Source organism: Amphiura filiformis, chromosome 14 (genome assembly GCF_039555335.1).
Source record: "Amphiura filiformis chromosome 14, Afil_fr2py, whole genome shotgun sequence".
NCBI lineage: Eukaryota > Metazoa > Echinodermata > Ophiuroidea > Amphilepidida > Amphiuridae > Amphiura > Amphiura filiformis.
The window spans coordinates 49,933,715-49,953,268 of NC_092641.1; the positions used below are offsets into that span (position 1 = coordinate 49,933,715).

Sequence of the window (19,554 nt, forward strand, 5' to 3'; positions counted from 1 at the left end):
AATTGTTCACATGTACCATATTGTTGTTGCTGAACTGTAATGCTTTTGACACAATAAATCGCACCTTATTTATATTATCTATATTCATTCCTTCAGTCCAACAACCGAAAGTTCCTCAAAAGCCTCAGAAGTCGGTAGACGAAATAGCAGGTTGGTCAAAGCACTAAATTGTCTCAATTGGTAAAAATGGCAAACTACTCTTGCTAAATCGATCTCATATCAAGAATTATGTGTTTGAAGCACTCACTTCATTTAGGATTGCATTTCGCAAATTAGATAAGATTTGTATTTAGTTTGATTTTCTCCATACTCTCTTAAATTGTCCGATTGCATATTCAATCAAAATTATTAAATTTTCAATCTTTTACAGTTATTTGACAATTGTTTTCGGCTATACATTTAGTCGAATCATAGGTGATTTTCAATCTTTTAGCGATTTAAGTTAGGGGCAAATCTTTTTCGATGTAATTTTCAGTAGAAAGGATTTTTTAAATTGTTTTTCAATCTTTTGAAGACTCGAATTAGGAACAAATCCTTTCCAATTGAAATAAAGATTAAAAATATTTACAGTTTGAAATCTCATTCCAAACGTTATGCAACACATGCCATTTGGCAGTACATTAGGAGTAACACATGATTGGATAGTGAAATCAGTCTACAGAAAGAGTAAGAGTAATCTAAATATCCATACCAGTCTATTTTTGAATCTATTAAGATTGATTCCTATCATAAATCGTGAAACAATTGAAATATTTCGATCTGTCAAATATCTTGATTGAATATCATTGGCTTTGATCAACAGTCGATGTTCAGCACATGTACATCTGGGAAAAGGTTGTTGATCTGAAGATGGTAATGCTTCGTGAGATTGCCTCGGAGGCAATCATCCGAACCTTGTCCACCCATATGCCAGACTTCCTCCAGATGTACAAACGTGAATTTACTGCCAGGAAATCATCTGATGGAGAGACAAGGGCAGTGAGATGGATCATGGATCGACTACAAAAGTCTAAAGATAGCAGATGGCCTGGAGCACTTGTTGACATCTTACAATGTAATGATGCATTACTTGACGAGGTTCGAAGAGAATTCTGGAGAATTCACGACGAAGGTAAAAACAAATTTATCATTTTCGATTATCAAGGATCATCATGTAAACTGCTGTTCATAACGATATCAATCTTACATCACTTTTATTCAATAAAAAGGAAAACAAAGATAATACAGGTCTAGATCAGTGCCCCATGTTGATGGTGGCACGCAAAACATAAGTACACACACAAAATACATGATATGTTATACATAAAGGAATATGATATAAAATTACAATCAGAAAAGTAAAAAGAGCAGCCTAAAAAACCCAGATTAAAAATATAAAAATATTAGATTTCTAAAAACGGTGGACAAATTCAGGAAGGCTCTTGTTTTGAATGAAAAATATTGAAAGAGGAAACAATTGCCAGATTTGAAAGATTATCCCTGAATATTTTGAAGGATGTCGGGTTATTGCACAGTTTCAAGATTTCTTTTAAACGATGAACCTACTTCTAAACAAATAAGACTAATTTCGTAACCATGTTTTTTTTAAACTTGATCCGTCAAATAGGTTTTAGCATTTTTTGAACAGTTTTGAGAGGAGTGTCAACGAATTTATTTACAATTTTAAAAACCGATTCACTTTCATGAATAATATATTTTTTTCCTGGTCCAGGATTTTTCCCTATTGAGACGAGTGTCAAGACAGTGTTTGACAAAGGGACCTCCTTTAACTCTAGAAGAAATGTGGGCTGTTAAATGAGCTCCACGGTACGGATTCGAGATAGATTTGATGTCCAAACCTTTTGGCATGTGAAAATTTAACCAGAATACCAATTTAACGTTGTCAGCAACGCTGTGTGGAAATGACACACACACCTCGAATCTGGGATATTCTAAAAGTAACTCGTGAGACTATTGAGAAATTGGTCAATCAGGAAAAGAATATTTATCATACCTTATCTATTTATCATTTAATAGCGCATTTTGTAAAGTCTAAGGTATGAGAAATTGCAAACACTTTCTGAATGAAGTAAATAGGCGCAACAAACAGTTCTGTAAAATAAAATTTTTGTCATTGGACATGTTTAATACATTTCATACGAAATACTATATTTTGTAAGATAACGCCATGAGGTGCTATACCTTATCAGAATAACACTGGGCTATTTTCGGACATGCAAGATTTCATTTGATCGTATTTTATATTAAGCGGAGTATATGACCCGTTTTCACATGAAACTGGGAACATTTAAAAACCATGATCAAAATTTTACTTTTGAGATCTCGGTATAACGGTAAAAATTAGAAATAAAAGGCATTGCAATGACCATACGGGTATGCTCCCCGGAGAGACCCTTGTTTTTAACCGCGCAGCTCCGAAAGACTCCCGAAAAAAAAACCAGACTGAAAGACCCTTGATTTTGATCATTTCAGCTCTAAAAGACCACTCCCTCATTCCTCACATTTCTGGTTTTTAAGCGATTTTCAACCAGAAAGCCAAGAAAGACCCTTTTACCTGTTTGCAGCTCCAAAAAGATCCCCTTTTACCGGTACGCCGTCAGCTCCAAAAGACCCAGCACCTCAAAATTCCGACGGAGCATACCCACGCATACTGTATGATACCTTATCTTTTACAGTATACAGTATGCAGTGTACTGTAAAGATAAAGATAAGGTACATTTTCTCGAGCGATCTTCGGAATATTAACCTATATATGTAGTGGCAATGGAATTCCGATAATAACAATGAATGCTTCCAATCTACAGCACGAAATGGGGATTGGCAGAAGTCAACAGGCAGTTGATTAAATAATCCCCATTTCTTTCAGATATTTCACAATCTGTCATGGTATGTATCTGTTAAAGGCCGTCATCTCGAAAGTAGGTACTTATTTTCTGTATTGTTATTCTATATATGTTGTCTTTGGTACAGCCCGGTGTCAATCAATCTGGCTCTGATATGTGCCCTGTACACATTTGTACAAATTTGTACTCGCGCGATAATTAAATTTAAATAAAGTGAATGCTTTGAGTAAATAATTACGATTCAGGTTGAAGAAATTGTGTGGTATTTCTTTGTTCCAAACCAAATGAATATCATTAATATTAAAGTTATTCATATTATTATTTACAAATCCTAGCTTCAGGCCTGCCTGATGTTGCTTTAAATCAAGATGGCACAACATTATTTTGTTCCTTGACTTTTTATATCCGAAACAATCTGTAACAAAAAACGTTTGTTTCCAGTAGCAGGAGTGAAAAAAACCCAATGCCCAATGCGGTTTTATATTTTTCCGTAGAACCCATACCAAAATGTTCCTCTTATCCTAAGGATTCAGAAAATGTATAGGTTTGACCCACTTCAGACTTATCGTTTTGGAGTTATTTGCCAAAAGGCCAAAGGTTAAATTTAAAGAGCAACAGGGGCTAAAAGAGATCAAATGTTCCAATGTTCATGAAAAGGTCTCAAATTGTTGGCATTTTTACCTCAATCTAATAAAGAATAGTTATTATTCAACGGTAACGACTTGTTACCTATATGTAACCATTCAGGGAAGTACCAGTAGGTCAACATCAATAGCAGGACTCATGTGGCAATGTCATTCTAAGTGGTTCAAATTATTCTTTGTTAAAATCGCTGTATAGGAAATAAAAACATTTGAGACCAAATTTTTCATCCAAATTGGAGCATTTTTCTATTTTAACCTTCTACTCCACAACGAAAGGTCGTAGATATGTGACGAGAGGAATAATTTGACATAGGTTTGGACAAAATTGTTTTTAATTTTGACCCTTGTATAAACGTTGACCTTGGATATCTCGAATTGCCCAGGGGTTATAATTTTCGGAATCGGAATCTGATTTTTTACCACCCGTAGAGAAATAATCCACACAAAAAAACACTTAAACTGGCAAAACCAACCTACATTGGTCTGCCACCGGACTATGATCCATCGAGACTTTCCTGGACCCGTATTTTTCTTTAACAATTTTCTCGTAGACAGTCTGAAAAGCCCAATCGTCTTCGATTAGATTTAATTAAATTGTTATTTTCCAAAAAAAAAAAAAAAAAAAACAAGAAATTAAATAAAGACGTGATGAAAAATTTAAGAAACAAGCAAGTTCCACACACGGGATTTTGGATTACCCTTGTACCATTGTTTCCAAGTTTCTTGTCATATATTGAACTCATATAGTAGATTGTTAAAACACCAGGAACCATCACTATTTTTGTTTGTTTGTTGCTGTCCGACTTGTTTACTCCAGTGATAAATTAATTCTTTCCTGGGGGAACTGCTGATCGTAAATTATTTCCAACTTGTTTCTTTCCTTTTTCTTTTTTTTTTCTTTTCTCTTCTTTTTTCTGGTCTTAATGATATTTGAACACAAATATCAAATTTAAAAAAATAGGGACAGCGGTCCCAGATAGGTCGTACGAATTTGAACACAAATATCAAATTAAAACAAAATAGGGACGGCGGTCCCAGATAGGTCGTACGAATATATGGAAAGTGAACAGCACATATGTGACTGTACACCACGAATGATCCGTAAATGTCCTAAATTATATTCTGAGTTGCAAGTGTTAAATGTTCCTGAAGGTCGTATTCATAGGTACCTCAAATTGGTGCTACATGTATCTCATTTGGATAGCGTTAGTCAAATACCTTTTAAACCAATCAATAATCCTATTGTTGAAGAGGATAATAAGCTTATATCTTTATCTATAGAATTCTTAAATAGCTCTAGTCTTTGTTTGCTTTGGCTAAATCCTATTCAAGTGGTGGGTTACAAAACATTGTATTTTGTCTAGGTATGTATAACCAACAATTAACAATGAGAGGACATTTCTGAACCTCGTTGACTTGGGGATGATTTGAAATGACCGTCAATTATGATTGTTTGATATTCATTACCAGCAATGTGGGAAAAGAGACACATGTAGAACCGAAAAAGGTATACCATTTTGTTGAAGGAGCAAAGTTCAACAAACCATAACCCCGCTTCTGGATATCGTTTGAAGTCAAATGATATACCATTTTAAAGCTTATGATATTTATTTTCTAAACACGAAATAAAACAAATTGACCGGGACCGACTTTACGGCTCATTCGTGGTGTACGGTCACATATAGCATATGAAGAGCTTATTTCCAAACCGTGTTAAGTCCACCCACCTTCAAAATTGAGATTTTGATGAAAATGGGTAGTGAGTAACTAGGGCTATCCAGCAATGTGTGTGTTTTTCCCCAAAATTAGTCAAGTTCCGAAATATTGACACCCAAAGTATTGATTTTTTCCCAAAACGTGTTAAGTCCAATCCAGTTTGGTAGCAAACTGTGTTAAGTCCACGAACACTCCCCTTAGGGTGAGTTCACATAGAAGTATACGGTATACGGTATTCGCTATACGAAATACGCTCATTCGTTCAGGCTGAGTTCATATAGGAGTATACTATGTGAACTCAGCCTGGTCGAATGAGCGTATTTCGTATAGCGAATAGCGAGTATGTCAGTTTACCCATTTTCTTCGTCTTATCAAATGCTTGTAACTTTACTTCTTGAGGTCACATTGCATTCAATGAGGTGTCATAATGTGCAGAATTAGATAGTGCATCTATTAAAAAATGAATTTGCCCACATATGGTTTAGGTTTTTAAAATTTGGACGGTATACGCATGCACTAAAATCGAACACGCGCGATTCCCACTATACTATACTATACGCAGGTATACGGCCTTTTCGAATAGCTCTATGTGACCCGGTACTATGAAATTACCTTGCTCGATTTAATCTATACGCGTGCACCTGCAAAACGTGCATCGTATACCCGAATAGTATACTTCTATGCGATCGTAGCCTTATGTGACCCGGTACTATGATATTGCCTTGCTCGATTTAACTATATACGCGTGCACCTGTAAAACGTGCACCGTATACCCGAATAGTATACTTCTATGTGAACGCAGCCTTATGGATAGCTTGTAGGCAAATAGCACGGCATAGGGCTTCCAATAGTTAATCGCCCAAGTTCTGCATGATTGATAACACTGCCTTGCTTTGTGTCTTCGTTCTTCTTTGGTCCTGAGAATACCTGAATTTGGTCTGCATAAAAAGTTGTTGTTGTTCTTGGGTTTTTTGTTGTTTTTTTGTTTTATATTAGTAGGCCTAGTTTGTATGGGATTTCTTAGATATTTGATAGATACCTCCAGAAAGACATGAACAGGGTGGGAAGGGGGAGAGAGATTGTGATGGAAGAATTAATGTTAGAGGATGGTGGTAGAGTTAGTTTTTGATATTATTATTTTGTATGATTATCAAAATGTGCTACTAAATTCAAGGTATAATTTTAAAGTTAAAGGTATAAAAAAACTTAGGACTTAAAGACTTAAAAACTTACGACTGTCAATATGAGATTAGAGTGGTGGCATGGGGGAGGGGGAAATTGTGATAATGTGATAAAACAAGTGGATATTTCAGGTCATCACATATTGTCAGTGAAATGATGTTTATTCAATTAAGAGAAATGCAATTCAACTAAGTTTTGAATTTTGAACTATTTTAAACGTCGCATTTTGGTAAAAAAATGGGCGGGAGGAGGGGGTTCGAGATGCAAGGTGTTTTGTGGCAAAATTGTGTTTTATAGTAGAGAGAATCACATTTTGTATGTTTTTAATAAATGTGTTATCTTTTAAGACTAGTTTGAGAAAAATATGGTTAGTTCTGTGTTACAGATACTATGTTTTGTGTCAAAATGTGTTAAGTCCATGCCAGAAATTGCGTTTTGTGTCAAAACGTGTTAAGTCCATGCTATTTTTAAAACAAATTAATTCATTAAAAAAAATCAAAAGTCTCTAGATTTTAACTTAACATGTATATATGTCACCTTCACTTCACTGTAATTTTATAGAAATCGAACTTTTTTTCATTGCCATAAAGAAAATTCCTGATTTTCTTCAAAGTGAATTTTGTGGACTTTGCGGTTTGGAAATAAGCTCTTCATATAATCATGTGAAACATTTTTGTTTTGTTTGTTTTGTTTTAATTTTTGTGAAACGCCTTTTTCAGTTTCATTTTACAAATTGACCACTACCATTACATGAAAGTTCCCATAGTGCAGCTTTGGCTTACGTTTGAATGCAATTGAATGCGAACGGTTCATGTGAGACCACATTTTGTATTTTTAGTCTATTTACAAGTTGACCTCAAATGACCTTTGACCTCAGTATATGAACTTGAATACACCAATAGATGAGGGTTCCCATAGTGCAGCTATGAACTGAAGCTTAGTTTGGTTGCAATAGGACTTGAACTGGTCAGGTGAGTCCAAATTTTAACGAAAAGTACTTACATTAATGGTTGACGGAAAAAATACACACGGACGGACGGACACAATGAAGAGTTTGCGAAATGGTATGAAAATTTACTTCAACTCCGGGCTTCCACTGCAACTTTATCGCGTCGCTTTCTTGGTCTGATTTACTTCGACGCGAACGTTTGATACTCCACCAACAGCGTCTTGTCACTTAAACTCGGGACATGTGTATCAATGGGCGATCAAAAGAAGGGTATGTGTAAGCGATTGCAGCAAAATTTCCCCTTATGTTTTGTTAAGGTTATTAACTCTTTTAAACTGTTGCGATTTGATAGTTCACAGCATCCTGCGAATGGTAGTGAGCTTTGGCAAAAACTGCATTGCTTATTTCATAGCGAGCGTGTAGAAGAATTCAAATATCACAGATATACTTTTGTAGGTCCTGTGGTTCTTGAGTTACGTTGTAAAGAGGGCTGAAACAACAACACTTTTGTAAAAAGTACATAACTCATTAACAACAATAAATTAAGCAAGTTTGCAAAGTATAGGATTTGTAGAATGAACTTTTGCAAAACATCAAGGTGTTATTATTCAATGCTATATTGATCTAGATAATTTGCTTGCTTCGACCAACAATACCTCATCTACCCTTAAGTAGGTTGTTGATCACACTACAATGAACTCGCAAGGCGACGACCTCAACAGGTTTTATATCGGGAGTCAGCGCTAATTATTTTTTAAACTAGCTATATGTTTCAATTAATATTCTCACGATAGTAGGCCTATATTATTTAATAAAAGCTCAATTATTAAAGTTAACGTTAGCTTTGTCAATTTTTTACAACACAAAGCGCAATGAAACACCAATTCTTTTTTCTATCCCCATCCGTCTCAGTCTCTCTCCTCCCCTTCCCGGTGGTGGTGAATTCTCAAAATGGTGGGTCAGAAATTGTCCCCCCCTTTGTCCCCCCCGTGCCAAAAAATCTTTGCCCCTATCCTATCCCTCCCCCATTTTGACGTGTCATAAAAACCTTTTGACTCTTCCCCCTTTTTGCCAAAAAAATCTTTGCTCCCCCCTCTAGATATGCAAGGTTTTATTTAAAATGTCATATAATGCCACTGTAAGGCTGAGTTCACATAGAAGTATACGGTATACGGTATTCGCTATATAGAAATACGCTCATTCGATCAGGCTGAGTTCATATAGGAGTATACTATGTGAACTCAGCCTGATCGAATGAGCGTATTTCGTATAGCGAATAGCGAGTATGTCAGTTTACCCATTTTCTTCGTCTTATCAAATGCTTGTAACTTTACTTCTTGAGGTCACATTGCATTCAATGAGGTGTCATAATGTGCAGAATTAGATAGTGCATCTATTAAAAAATGAATTTGCCCACATATGGTTTAGGTTTTTAAAATTTGGACGGTATACGCTGCACTAAAATCGAACACGCGCGATTCCCACTATACTATACTATACTATACGCAGGTATACGGCCTTTTCGAATAGTTTATGTGACCCGGTACTATGAAATTACCTTGCTCGATTTAATCTATACGCGTGCACCTGCAAAACGTGCATCGTATACCCGAATAGTATACTTCTATGCGATCGTAGCCTAATGGCTGCGTTCACATAGAAGTATACTATTCGGGTATACGGTGCACGTTTTGCAGGTACACGCGTATATAGTTAAATCGAGCAAGGCAATTTCATAGTACCGGTCACATAAGGCTACGATCGCATAGAAGTATACTATTCGGGTATACAATGCACGTTTTGCAGGTGCACGCGTATAGATTAAATCGAGCAAGGTAATTTCATAGTACCGGGTCACATAAGAGCTATTCGAAAAGGCCGTATACCTGCGTATAGTATAGTATAGTGGGAATCGCGCGTGTTCGATTTTAGTGCAGCGTATACCGTCCAAATTTTAAAAACCTAAACCATATGTGGGCAAATTCATTTTTTTAATAGATGCACTATCTAATTCTGCACATTATGACACCTCATTGAATGCAATGTGAACTCAAGAAGTAAAGTTACAAGCATTTGATAAGACGAAGAAAATGGGTAACTGATATACTCAGTATTTGCTTTACGAAATACACTCATTTTGATCAGGCTGAGTTCACATAGTATACTCCTATATGAACTCAGCCTGAACGAATGAGCGTATTTCGTATAGCGAATACCGTATACCGTATACTTCTATGTGAACTCAGCCTTATGTGACCCGGTACTATGAAATTGCCTTGCTCGATTGAACTATATACGCGTGCACCTGTAAAACGTGCACCGTATACCCGAATAGTATACTTCTATGTGAACGCAGCCTAATGCAAGCACAACGAGCGGGAATTTTGCATATTTGAAAATGATCATAACGTTTTCCTACACATTTTAGGGCGTAATATAGAAATGGTGCCCAAAACATCTGTGCCAAAATTCGCTTGTCCTCCCTTTCGACCTCCAAAAAACCTGCTAAAAATCTTTGCCCCCTATAATTCACCACCCGGGGTACAGATAATTATTGCACCACCCCTGATAGCTAGAGTATGTACGATGGGCAACTGGACTAAAGCCGAATCAGTAGGGTTTGGAATAAGCGACTACAAGCAGCTATATTTTATTTGCCCAAATTCTCCAGAGGTCCATTTTGCTTATTTTGTATTGAGTAGTAATTAATCCACCGAATTCTGCGCACAAAACAACGTGTTCTACTAGCGGAGGGGCTATTGTGTTTATGTGTGAGTTCCATTTCAGGTCTTCTGGATATCTATCCCCAGGTATAACTGTGTTGGGTGGTTTCTCGAAGGATGGTAGTCCCAAGTTATTGGAGATCTAGGTGCTGGTGTTCTTAAAACATCACATTAAATTTGTCTGGATTGGAGAATATGCTAGCATCTTCCGATGAATTTATATTTTATAAAGCACACAATCGTCAGTAAAGAGACATGCGGTAGAGTGTAGATTATCCGGCAGGTCATTGATGTAAATAAGAAACAGGAGTGGGTGTAGGGAAATTCCTTGGGGTACCCCAGACTCCACTATTGCCCCGCCGGAGTAATCCCCCTCGACGACACGTGACAAAGGTTATGATCTTTCAGAAATCCAGACAGCCGAGCCATTGCCATCGTTATTTAATCTGATTCCCATTTAACGAATGTTTGATGACTGTAAAATCGATAACATAATTATTTCCACCAGACATTCGATATCACGTACACTGTGCACATAATAGTTGCTTTTTCTTGAACACAACTTCGTTAGAAGATACAAATATATTGAAATAGATTGAAGACTGATTGAATAACGAGCACTTGAACGAAAGTAGAATATTAGGAGTATGTGCGGGACTTATTTACATTACAATGTCACTCTTTCCAATCAATCACAACTGTTCCAATTCACCCGCTACCATTTCCGACAATCCCATACGATATTCGCGGCTCTTGGGCCGCATCAGCTCTAGTTATAATATAAATTAATCATAATTATTCTGTAGAGGTCATCTTAACGGTTCAGCTACTTCAGTCGACAAGTTCATTATATACTGGTACACAGGAACAGGTTGCTTTCACGTTTCACACAATTGTTCATTTACTCTCATTGAATTATTTCAGACATCAGAGGATAATAAATGTCGGAACAATTTTGATTTTATAAATATTTAAGGGCGACTGTATATTAGCAAAGCCTGTCAGCAAATGTAGGTACAAAAGAATGGGTATATTTTGTCTGCATCAATTGCGGAAATAAAGTCACAGCAATCCCCTTTGCGAAGAATGAAGGAACTGTGCACTACACATAATGATAATACAAATCGTTCAGAATGGAACTACTGGACGCAGCAAAAGCAGGTCTTAGGAACGAATGTGAACAGTTTTTAGTTACCGGTACAAGTGCTAATTTTAAAAACCATGTAAGTAAAGTTCGTTTTATTTTGTCAAAAATGTACCGATCTATGTTGTTAATTATATCTCTCTATTTCAGCAGGTTCTTGGCATATATTTAAAGCCTTATTATAGTGCGTTCCAAAATGATGGTACCTAACCATGAAACAATTTCCATGGTATTTGTAGGTTTTACATTCATTGAACATGTATATGATTAGGATGACAATAGAACAACATAAAACTATTTTTACTGTGAGGGTGCATGCAAGAGCAAAAATGTTCCAAACTTTTTCAACGCGCTTTTGCGTTGAAAGGTTACTTTTATTCATGGATCTTAGTGTTATAAACTAGAATAGATAACATAGATGACAATATCGATATTATCAATGTTCTATGCACTTGAAAAGGATAGTTTCATTCCAACATGTATCTTTATTGTTACAAACTAGTACGGATAACCTCACTATGTTCTCGTGAATTACTATTTAGGCCAATCAAATTAAGGATATTACCCACTACTAATTGCAACAGAATCCATTTTACGTGAATACATCTCCCAAAAGCTTACACAAAACATATCAAAAGTCCCAAAAAATCCAAGTAGTGGAACAGTGCCTAATTTGCATAAATCCAAAATGGCCGCTTATGCGGGGGTGGAATTCAAATTTGGTCAAATCTTGCTAAAATCCATACCAATGTATTCCTCTTTTCATCAGGATTCAGAAAAAGTATAGTTTGACCTATCTCCGATGTACATTTCTTGAGTTATAGGGGAAATGTCAAAATTTGGACTCTACCATGCCAAAGGGGGGCAATTATGACAAATTCTCCGATTTTGATTTTAAAAAATGGTCTATATTGTTTCGCTTGCAAAAGCATTTAATAGAAAGAATAGTTTGCCATATCTCTGGTGGTTTGTTACCCTGTTTTTATTTTTATTTATTTTTTTTTTTGCCAAAGGAACATTTTGAGACCAGTTGGATTAAAATTGGAGCATATTCCCATTGTATACGACTGTGGACCCAAAATTGTGACCTTTGATCTTTTTGCCTATAACTCAAGCACTGTATGTCGGAGATTGGTCAAACTATACCTTTTCTGTATCCTTATGATGAGAGCAAGACATTGGTATGGTTTTTAACAAGATTTGATCAACTTTGAAATTTCACCCCTGCATAGGCGATCATTTTGGATTTATGCAAATTAGGCACTGTTCCACTACTTGGACTTTTGGGGACTTTTGATATTTTCTTTAATATACTTTTCTGAAATGAATGGTGATTAGGCCTAAATGGTTTCTGTTACAATTAGTGGTGGGTTAAAGCCATTTATAACATTTGCTGAGGAGAACGCCCTCAATATTTGTCAAATATTCTGATTTTTTACATGATTATAATTATTGTACTTTATTAAACTAACATACCCTGCAAAAATCAAGACTATAGGTGCTGTAGTTTTGTCAAAATCCGAGATTTTGAATAAAACGCAGGAACCGTCGTTTTATTATTACGATGGAAATATTAGTCGAACGCGTACACGATGTTCATAACACGGTACATACATGGCGTGTGGGACGGATATACACATCAAAGGATAGTACCGTAACACAACCGACGGAGTGTTACACATTGGCGACATCGGCGCTGGTAGTAAATTCCAATTTTCTTTGCTTTACCTCAGTTGTTCGGCTCAAAATTAAAAGGGGACATATCTGATAATAAAAGCTAACATTTTATGACAAAGAAATACAAATCTATTTTGTATGGAAATGTTATAATATGGCTTTAAGCCCTGATTTTCCTTAATTTGATTGGCCTATATTAGGTTATTGATATGAATACATGAATCCAAAACCCACCCAAGTCCATGGGAAGTGATTTTGAGAAAAAAACCTGTGTATCATTTTAATTCCTTCAGTTAGATTTACCTGGTCAATATGGTAAGCTGTACGTGCAAATGGGTGGGTTAAACTGTATTAGGTATGACGATTAGCATTTCATGGACTTCGTGGGGTTCATTTTAAATTCTGGACTTGGGTGGTTTTTTGAATCATATACAAAGACAATAATGTTGGAATGATATTACCACAAGTAAGATAATACAAAATAAAGCACACAGTTATGTATAATGTTGATAAGCATTCTGCCATGTAATATAAATCACACACTTTACTTGATTAAACCCATTTTTTTGTCAAAAGTCACTCTCCAGCAATGAAGATGTTACAAGTGGACTTTTATACATACTGGATTTCAATCAATGTGTTACAAGACTCAACTCATGGACTTGGGTTGATTCTTTCATACATGCTATTTTTCACATGCTCAATAGACACAGAGGATGAATTTGAGTTGTTCTTTCAAACATATGATAGGCCTATGTATAGCAACACTTTCCCATGCTTAACTCAATTTGGCCAAAGTATGGACTTGGGTGGCTTTTGTATTCATATATTCATATGCATGATTATGAATCATATATTTAATCAGCAATTACTAATTATGCCTAATTACTAAATGTAATGGTTCTCATCTCTCCTATTACCAGGATGGATGGACTGCTCTCCACATGGCGGCTGACGGGGGTCGCACTGGTACATGTGAGATTATATTGAAGTACAATGGCGATGCGAATGCTGTTGAAAAGGTTAGTTTTATTATATTTTAGCATATTGATAACTTAATTATGTTCTTGTGAATCATCTTTTGAATCAGCAATGACTAATTACTAAATCATCTTATCACTCCTATCATCAGTATGGATGGACTGCTCTCCACATGGCAGCTGACGGGGGTCACACTGGTACATGTGAGATTATATTGAAGTACAATGTCAATGTGAATGCACTAAACCAGGTTAGTTTATTCAATGATCACAGTGTTACAAACTAGTATAGATTACATGAACTTTGTTCTTGTGTATTACAATTAGAATTGATATTCAATGTTATGAATTGTCTTTTCAATCAGCAACTGCTAATTACTAAAATAATGTAACGCTTTTCATCTCTCCTATCAGAGAGAACCAACGAACTGAAGCTTTCATTCATCTATTGTGTCAGATTTGAGCGCTGACATATTGGAACTTGGACAATCAGTATTATATGACATCTATAATACATTTAGTTGTACAACTAGGCGACTTTATTATTAAGCTTTATTAGGTGTTTGCATGACAGTAAAATTTGAACCCTCCCGGAACTTTGACTTCCGATTTCAACCAAATTTAGGCTATAACACTCCTCGTATTTTTCTCGATCTCCCGGATAAATTTGGTGATGTTCTGAAACAAAACTGACGGAGCGTTTTTACATACACACATACATACACACCCCATTAGTCAATAATATTTAGTAAGATGTTCATGTACCTCAGTGACCTTGTTTTACATTGTGTTGAACATTGAAAGCTATTGAAATAAGTTCAAATCGACATGTACTGGACACAATAGAATGGACAAAATAGCAGTAGTCATGGTGGTGGTATGCCATCTCTTCCCAGGCACAGTGTCTCCGGTGTACCGACATTGCCGTTATGAGCTCTCGCCCTCCTGGTGTAAATCCATCCATCCTATATAGGAAAAGAAAGAGAGAATAAGGAACTTCAACTGAAGGCTCTCACTACTCATGTAAAGTGGGTGCAAGTTGTCAAGTACGATATCATGAAATATGCAGCAGACGATCAAACCCAATTTGTGTATGATCACATGGTATCGAGGCAAGGAGAAAAGAAGCAGTGAAATGGTGTAAAGGAGCTTCGTGAAAAGGAGAGACACCTCGTCGGCCGTATCACATACTGCCATATTTGCAAAATACGCATTTTGATAAAATCGACTTTGAAAATTTAGCGATTTTCATTTGCTGCATACAGCTAGATCACCAGTCAGCAACGCCTTTGTTAAAGGGCAGGTCTATAGCGAAAACAACATCATATCATTGGCAAGCTAATATTATGAGGACAATGAAAATGACTCCTTTTTTGAGAAAATAACACGTTTAAAATTGATATTCCGCAAAAACCAACTTAAGCGGTGAGTTCCTTCGAACGAGACAGATTTGGCCTAGAAAACCGGTGACGTCATGAAATGAGATGTGCCCGCTGTGAGAAAAGGGACTATAAACGCTCTCAATGGACAGAACGTATACTGTTGCTGTTCACAGAAAAAATTCCAAATTAAGTATTACAAATTTCATGGTTTTAAACATATGGATAAAATCAGCCGCTTCTTTTTTATATATTAGACAATTGTGATATTACAATTCATATGTATATCAATATCATGAGAAATATTAGGCCTAAAAATAAATACATAATTTGAGCTTAGAATTTCATCTGAGACTAGCATATAAACCGTGTTAGTCCACAAACTACATCTGATTTCCCTGTATATAGAGAGTTCCCGTGTTTTCAAGCGGAATGGATTACAATAGTGTTTATAACGTGATTCGAACCGCCGTATTCCTCATTCCTTTGATTTGGTCAATGACCCTATTGGTGCTACATTCTACAAAATAACATTTGCTAATTATTGCGCGAGTGTTGGTATTCTGAAAATTGTAAACGGAGTTTAGGTTTCCCTCCAAGATGGCGGGTAACCCAAAACACGGGAACTCTCTATTCAGCATCGAAGTGGTTACGTAATTCTCTTGGTTACCGGATCACGCTACTTTGGTATGCCTTCGAGTGCCATATACTTTATGTGGTGATCATTTCGATCGTGGTTCATTACTCTAGCGCGTGATCCCGTTGACATAGTAACATTACGTAACTTCGATACTGAATTGCAATGCTATAGTTTCAGTTGGATGAAATATTACAAAGCAAACGCATATTAACAATTACTGTGTGGGCTTTGTTCCCGAAAGAGAACAATAGCGTGCATATTGTTATGCAGCATTGTTATGATAAGTGATAGTACAACTCATTGTTGCTAATGTCAAACTTGTCAAAGTGATTGTGATTGTATTATGAGAGCACGATAAAGTGTCCGCTTCATTTACCTACGTCATCAGTCAAACGGGGGGAGAACACGTACGCTTCAAACGGGGGAAGAACACGCACGAGGCTGAACTTTACCAACACAATTTCTCCTTTTTCAGGAGAAATACACACACAAAAATTGCAACAAGTGTCAACTTGTCATGTAATAATTATTCTCTTCGAATAGAGATAAACTTGTTTTTGCTATAGACCTGACCTTTAAAACCATGAATTTAAATGAGGCTCATGAATAAGTAAGTAGTTGCTGTGCAATGCGTTACGTACGTTTTATATGCATAGTTTCATTATGCAGTCATGTCTACAGCAAAATTCACCACGACATTTGCAGGACTTAAACCCCATTAAACCAAGTTAAACCTCATTGAAAACAGCTCAACTATGTTAAATCAGGGATGTGTCTCATAGCCCTGGTTAAATCCATAAACATATGTTCTGATTTACCTGTGCGATATTCCAATGTGCTGTGATGAAATAGGTATTATAATTTCAGTTGGATGCACCATTACAAAGCAAACGCACAGAACAATACTGCGCGTGGCCTTTGTTTCCGAAATGAGACAATCTGCTTATTGTTATCCAGGCATGTTGATGGTACAACTCATGTCAAACTTGTCACAGTTATTGTGATCGTATCACACAAGTAAATGAGAAACATGTGATTTTGGACTTAACACGGTTTGGAAAAAGTTTTTCCATTTTTTAGCTCCCTATCGGGCAGTCAGAACTTCATATTTGGGAGGGTTCGAAGTTGGAGCTATCGCGAGTCAGCTGTTGCAATTGAGCACAATTTGCCATTGCAATTACACGTCCAACTGTTATGAAATTTTGGAAGACTCTCTTCGGGAAAACAGCTCGACAACAGCTTTCCCGTGACATTTTTTACTTCAAATTGTAGTATGTTAAGGATGAACATTATAATTCACATGTGAGCTTCTATGGCTATTATTGGGTGAAGGGATTTCCCACCAGCCCACTAACTAGTCCATTGTCTATACCTACAGTACAGTGAGTGAGCTAGAGGTCAATCATCAATTGGAGCGCTGTGTGTGCACTGAATAGGAAAAACGGACAGTAACTGCATAATGTGGCTATTAATATCATAAAATATTGAGAAATTCATTGATGATCATAATTGTATTACAATAAATAAGCGACACATATAGAAAAATAGCAGCTCTGTGGGTGAAAAAGTAAGCATTGTGGTCATTTTCTGACAGCAAATAATGGTTATGAGCTGTGGTGTTAAAAGAGGCCTGGTATTTTTCTTCTTCTTTTTTTTTTAAGTCCATGTCTCACCCAAAAATGAATTAGTGATATGTTGTAGTAATGTTTTACCAACCTTGGTTACAAATATGGTAATCAGCAGCGGCTGTGTCTGAATTTTACCCTCTCTGCGCGTGCCATTTTTTTGTTATCGTACGACTAATCAAAACACAATTAATTTACTATGTAGGCCCTATAGATGAACGGTGGGTTTCATCAACCTTTTTTTACCCTTTATTCTTGTTCCTTGTACATGGAACTATGTGATTTTTTTTTTCGCTGGATTTTTTTTGTTCCCCATAAACATGATATAAAAGAAAGCATCGCTATTTAAAAAAAAATCTCGTGCTAATATCGTATGCGGTATAGTGATTATTGAATAGTTCATATAGGCTACTGAATAATTATTGAAAAATTCAAAGCCAACGTTTGTCTAGGAAAATTGTTTAGAAATGTTAATCCCCCATGTAAATCTCAAAGCACCACATATCTTCAGCGTATATTTAGGGTCAATACAATTTGCCCCCTTTTTGTTTTTATATAATTAACTTCTCAGCGTGCTCAGAAAAAGCAAATTTGATTGTTAAAAGCAGTTGGGGGGTTTGGAACGAGTATATTTTGTTCCGGTTTTACTGGGACTTCATTTGCTCGCGAAGCGCGTGAAAAATTCAATTTCAGACTATTTAAGCCCCAAACGAAGGTGTGTTTTGCTATTTTATGCGCTAGTGCCAGCAAGCGAGCAAAGGTTTGCAATTTTACCCTATTTGGGCCAAAATGTTTTTCCTGCTAAAAAGGAAGATGCAGAAGCCATTAATTATTGCTTTATTTTTCGGGGGGGCACTCCCACTTTGGAGGTGACGTGTACGGCCGTAAAGACCCGCCTTTCCAGCATTGCTGTCACCCATAGACCCCATACTTTGTAGTAACACGCTCTTCACCCAAAAACCCAATTATTTTCCTTTCGATCTGTCAAAGCCCGTATTTTTTCATTTGAAGAGTCTCACCTAAATAATTTTGCACGTATAGGTGAGTTTAATATGACTGTGTCTGTATTCTGCTCGATTTGATTGTAGTGACGGTAAAAATTGACAAATATCATCATAAATCAACATTTTAATAGCATTTTTAAAATTTGAATTTAAGACAGGATAAAGTGTGCAATTATCAAGTCTGTAGCTGACTTTTAAGATACAAAAAAAAGACATTTTTCTTGGAAAAGTTGATACTACATGTAATATGACTTCTTCGCTAAGTGAACGATTTTACGGGCTCCTAATTGCAAGGTCTCCACGCCGATAACAAAAGGCGCTGATCACTGGCGTATTGCCTGCATAATGTTGAATAAAATATTGTTGTCGATTAAAACCTGGTTAGAAGTAATGCAAATATACCTTTATATTTTCAAAGTAATTCACTTATCACTATCAGAGCATAACTTATTCTGCAAAAAATCAACATTAAATAAAATTCCTTACTATGTGAAAAGGACTTACGACCATTTCGCCGTTCAAATGACAAATACGTTGTGCAAATACGTTATTATGTGAAACAGTTGCACAAATACGTCACTATGTGAAAAGGACAACAGCAATTTTACCGCGCAATGACAAAGTCGCGCAAATACGTAACTTTGTGAAACGGTAAATTCTTCAAATTGCAGATATGACATACTGGGCAGTATAAGTGATCGGCAAATACGTCGTTATGTGATACAGACATTTCAAGGTTTTGCAAATACGACATAGTTAATTTAATTAATATCTTACTAATTTAGCCACTTTGAGGCATGGTTTTTGGTGAATATAGAGTAGAACATGACAAACTACCCAGCAAACACAAAACGTTTTCGACATCATTCGCAAAAGGTTAAAAAAGGTTGTCAGAAAACGTTTAAATGTCGGGTTATATAAAGGGTATATTAAGAGCATTAAACGTTTTCATAACCTTAAAAAAACATTTTTTGATAATCTACTGCTCAGCAAACAAAAATGATTTATACAGAAAACGTTTAAATGTCGGGTTGTATAAAGGGTATAA

The 19,554-nt window shown here is 36.1% G+C and overlaps 1 protein-coding gene and 1 long non-coding RNA gene across 3 annotated transcripts in view; both read left to right on the forward strand.

The window, feature by feature from the left end:
* The window catches only part of LOC140170255 (uncharacterized), a 77,920-nt gene that overhangs the window by 2,868 nt on the left and 55,498 nt on the right, over positions 1 to 19,554 (forward strand). The window contains exons 7-8 of one of the 2 annotated variants that reach the window (XM_072193630.1): positions 97 to 150; positions 803 to 1,111. The exons of the other annotated variant lie outside the window; for it this stretch is intronic. Of the exons in view, the coding sequence (XP_072049731.1) occupies positions 97 to 150; positions 803 to 1,111 (363 nt within the window). The remainder of the gene's footprint in view (positions 1 to 96; positions 151 to 802; positions 1,112 to 19,554) is intronic. 2 annotated transcript variants of the gene reach the window in all.
* On the forward strand, positions 11,197 to 14,099 carry LOC140169068 (uncharacterized). The gene is made up of 3 exons (XR_011861339.1): positions 11,197 to 11,280; positions 13,802 to 13,900; positions 14,011 to 14,099. It is a non-coding gene; the product is annotated as an uncharacterized lncRNA (long non-coding RNA).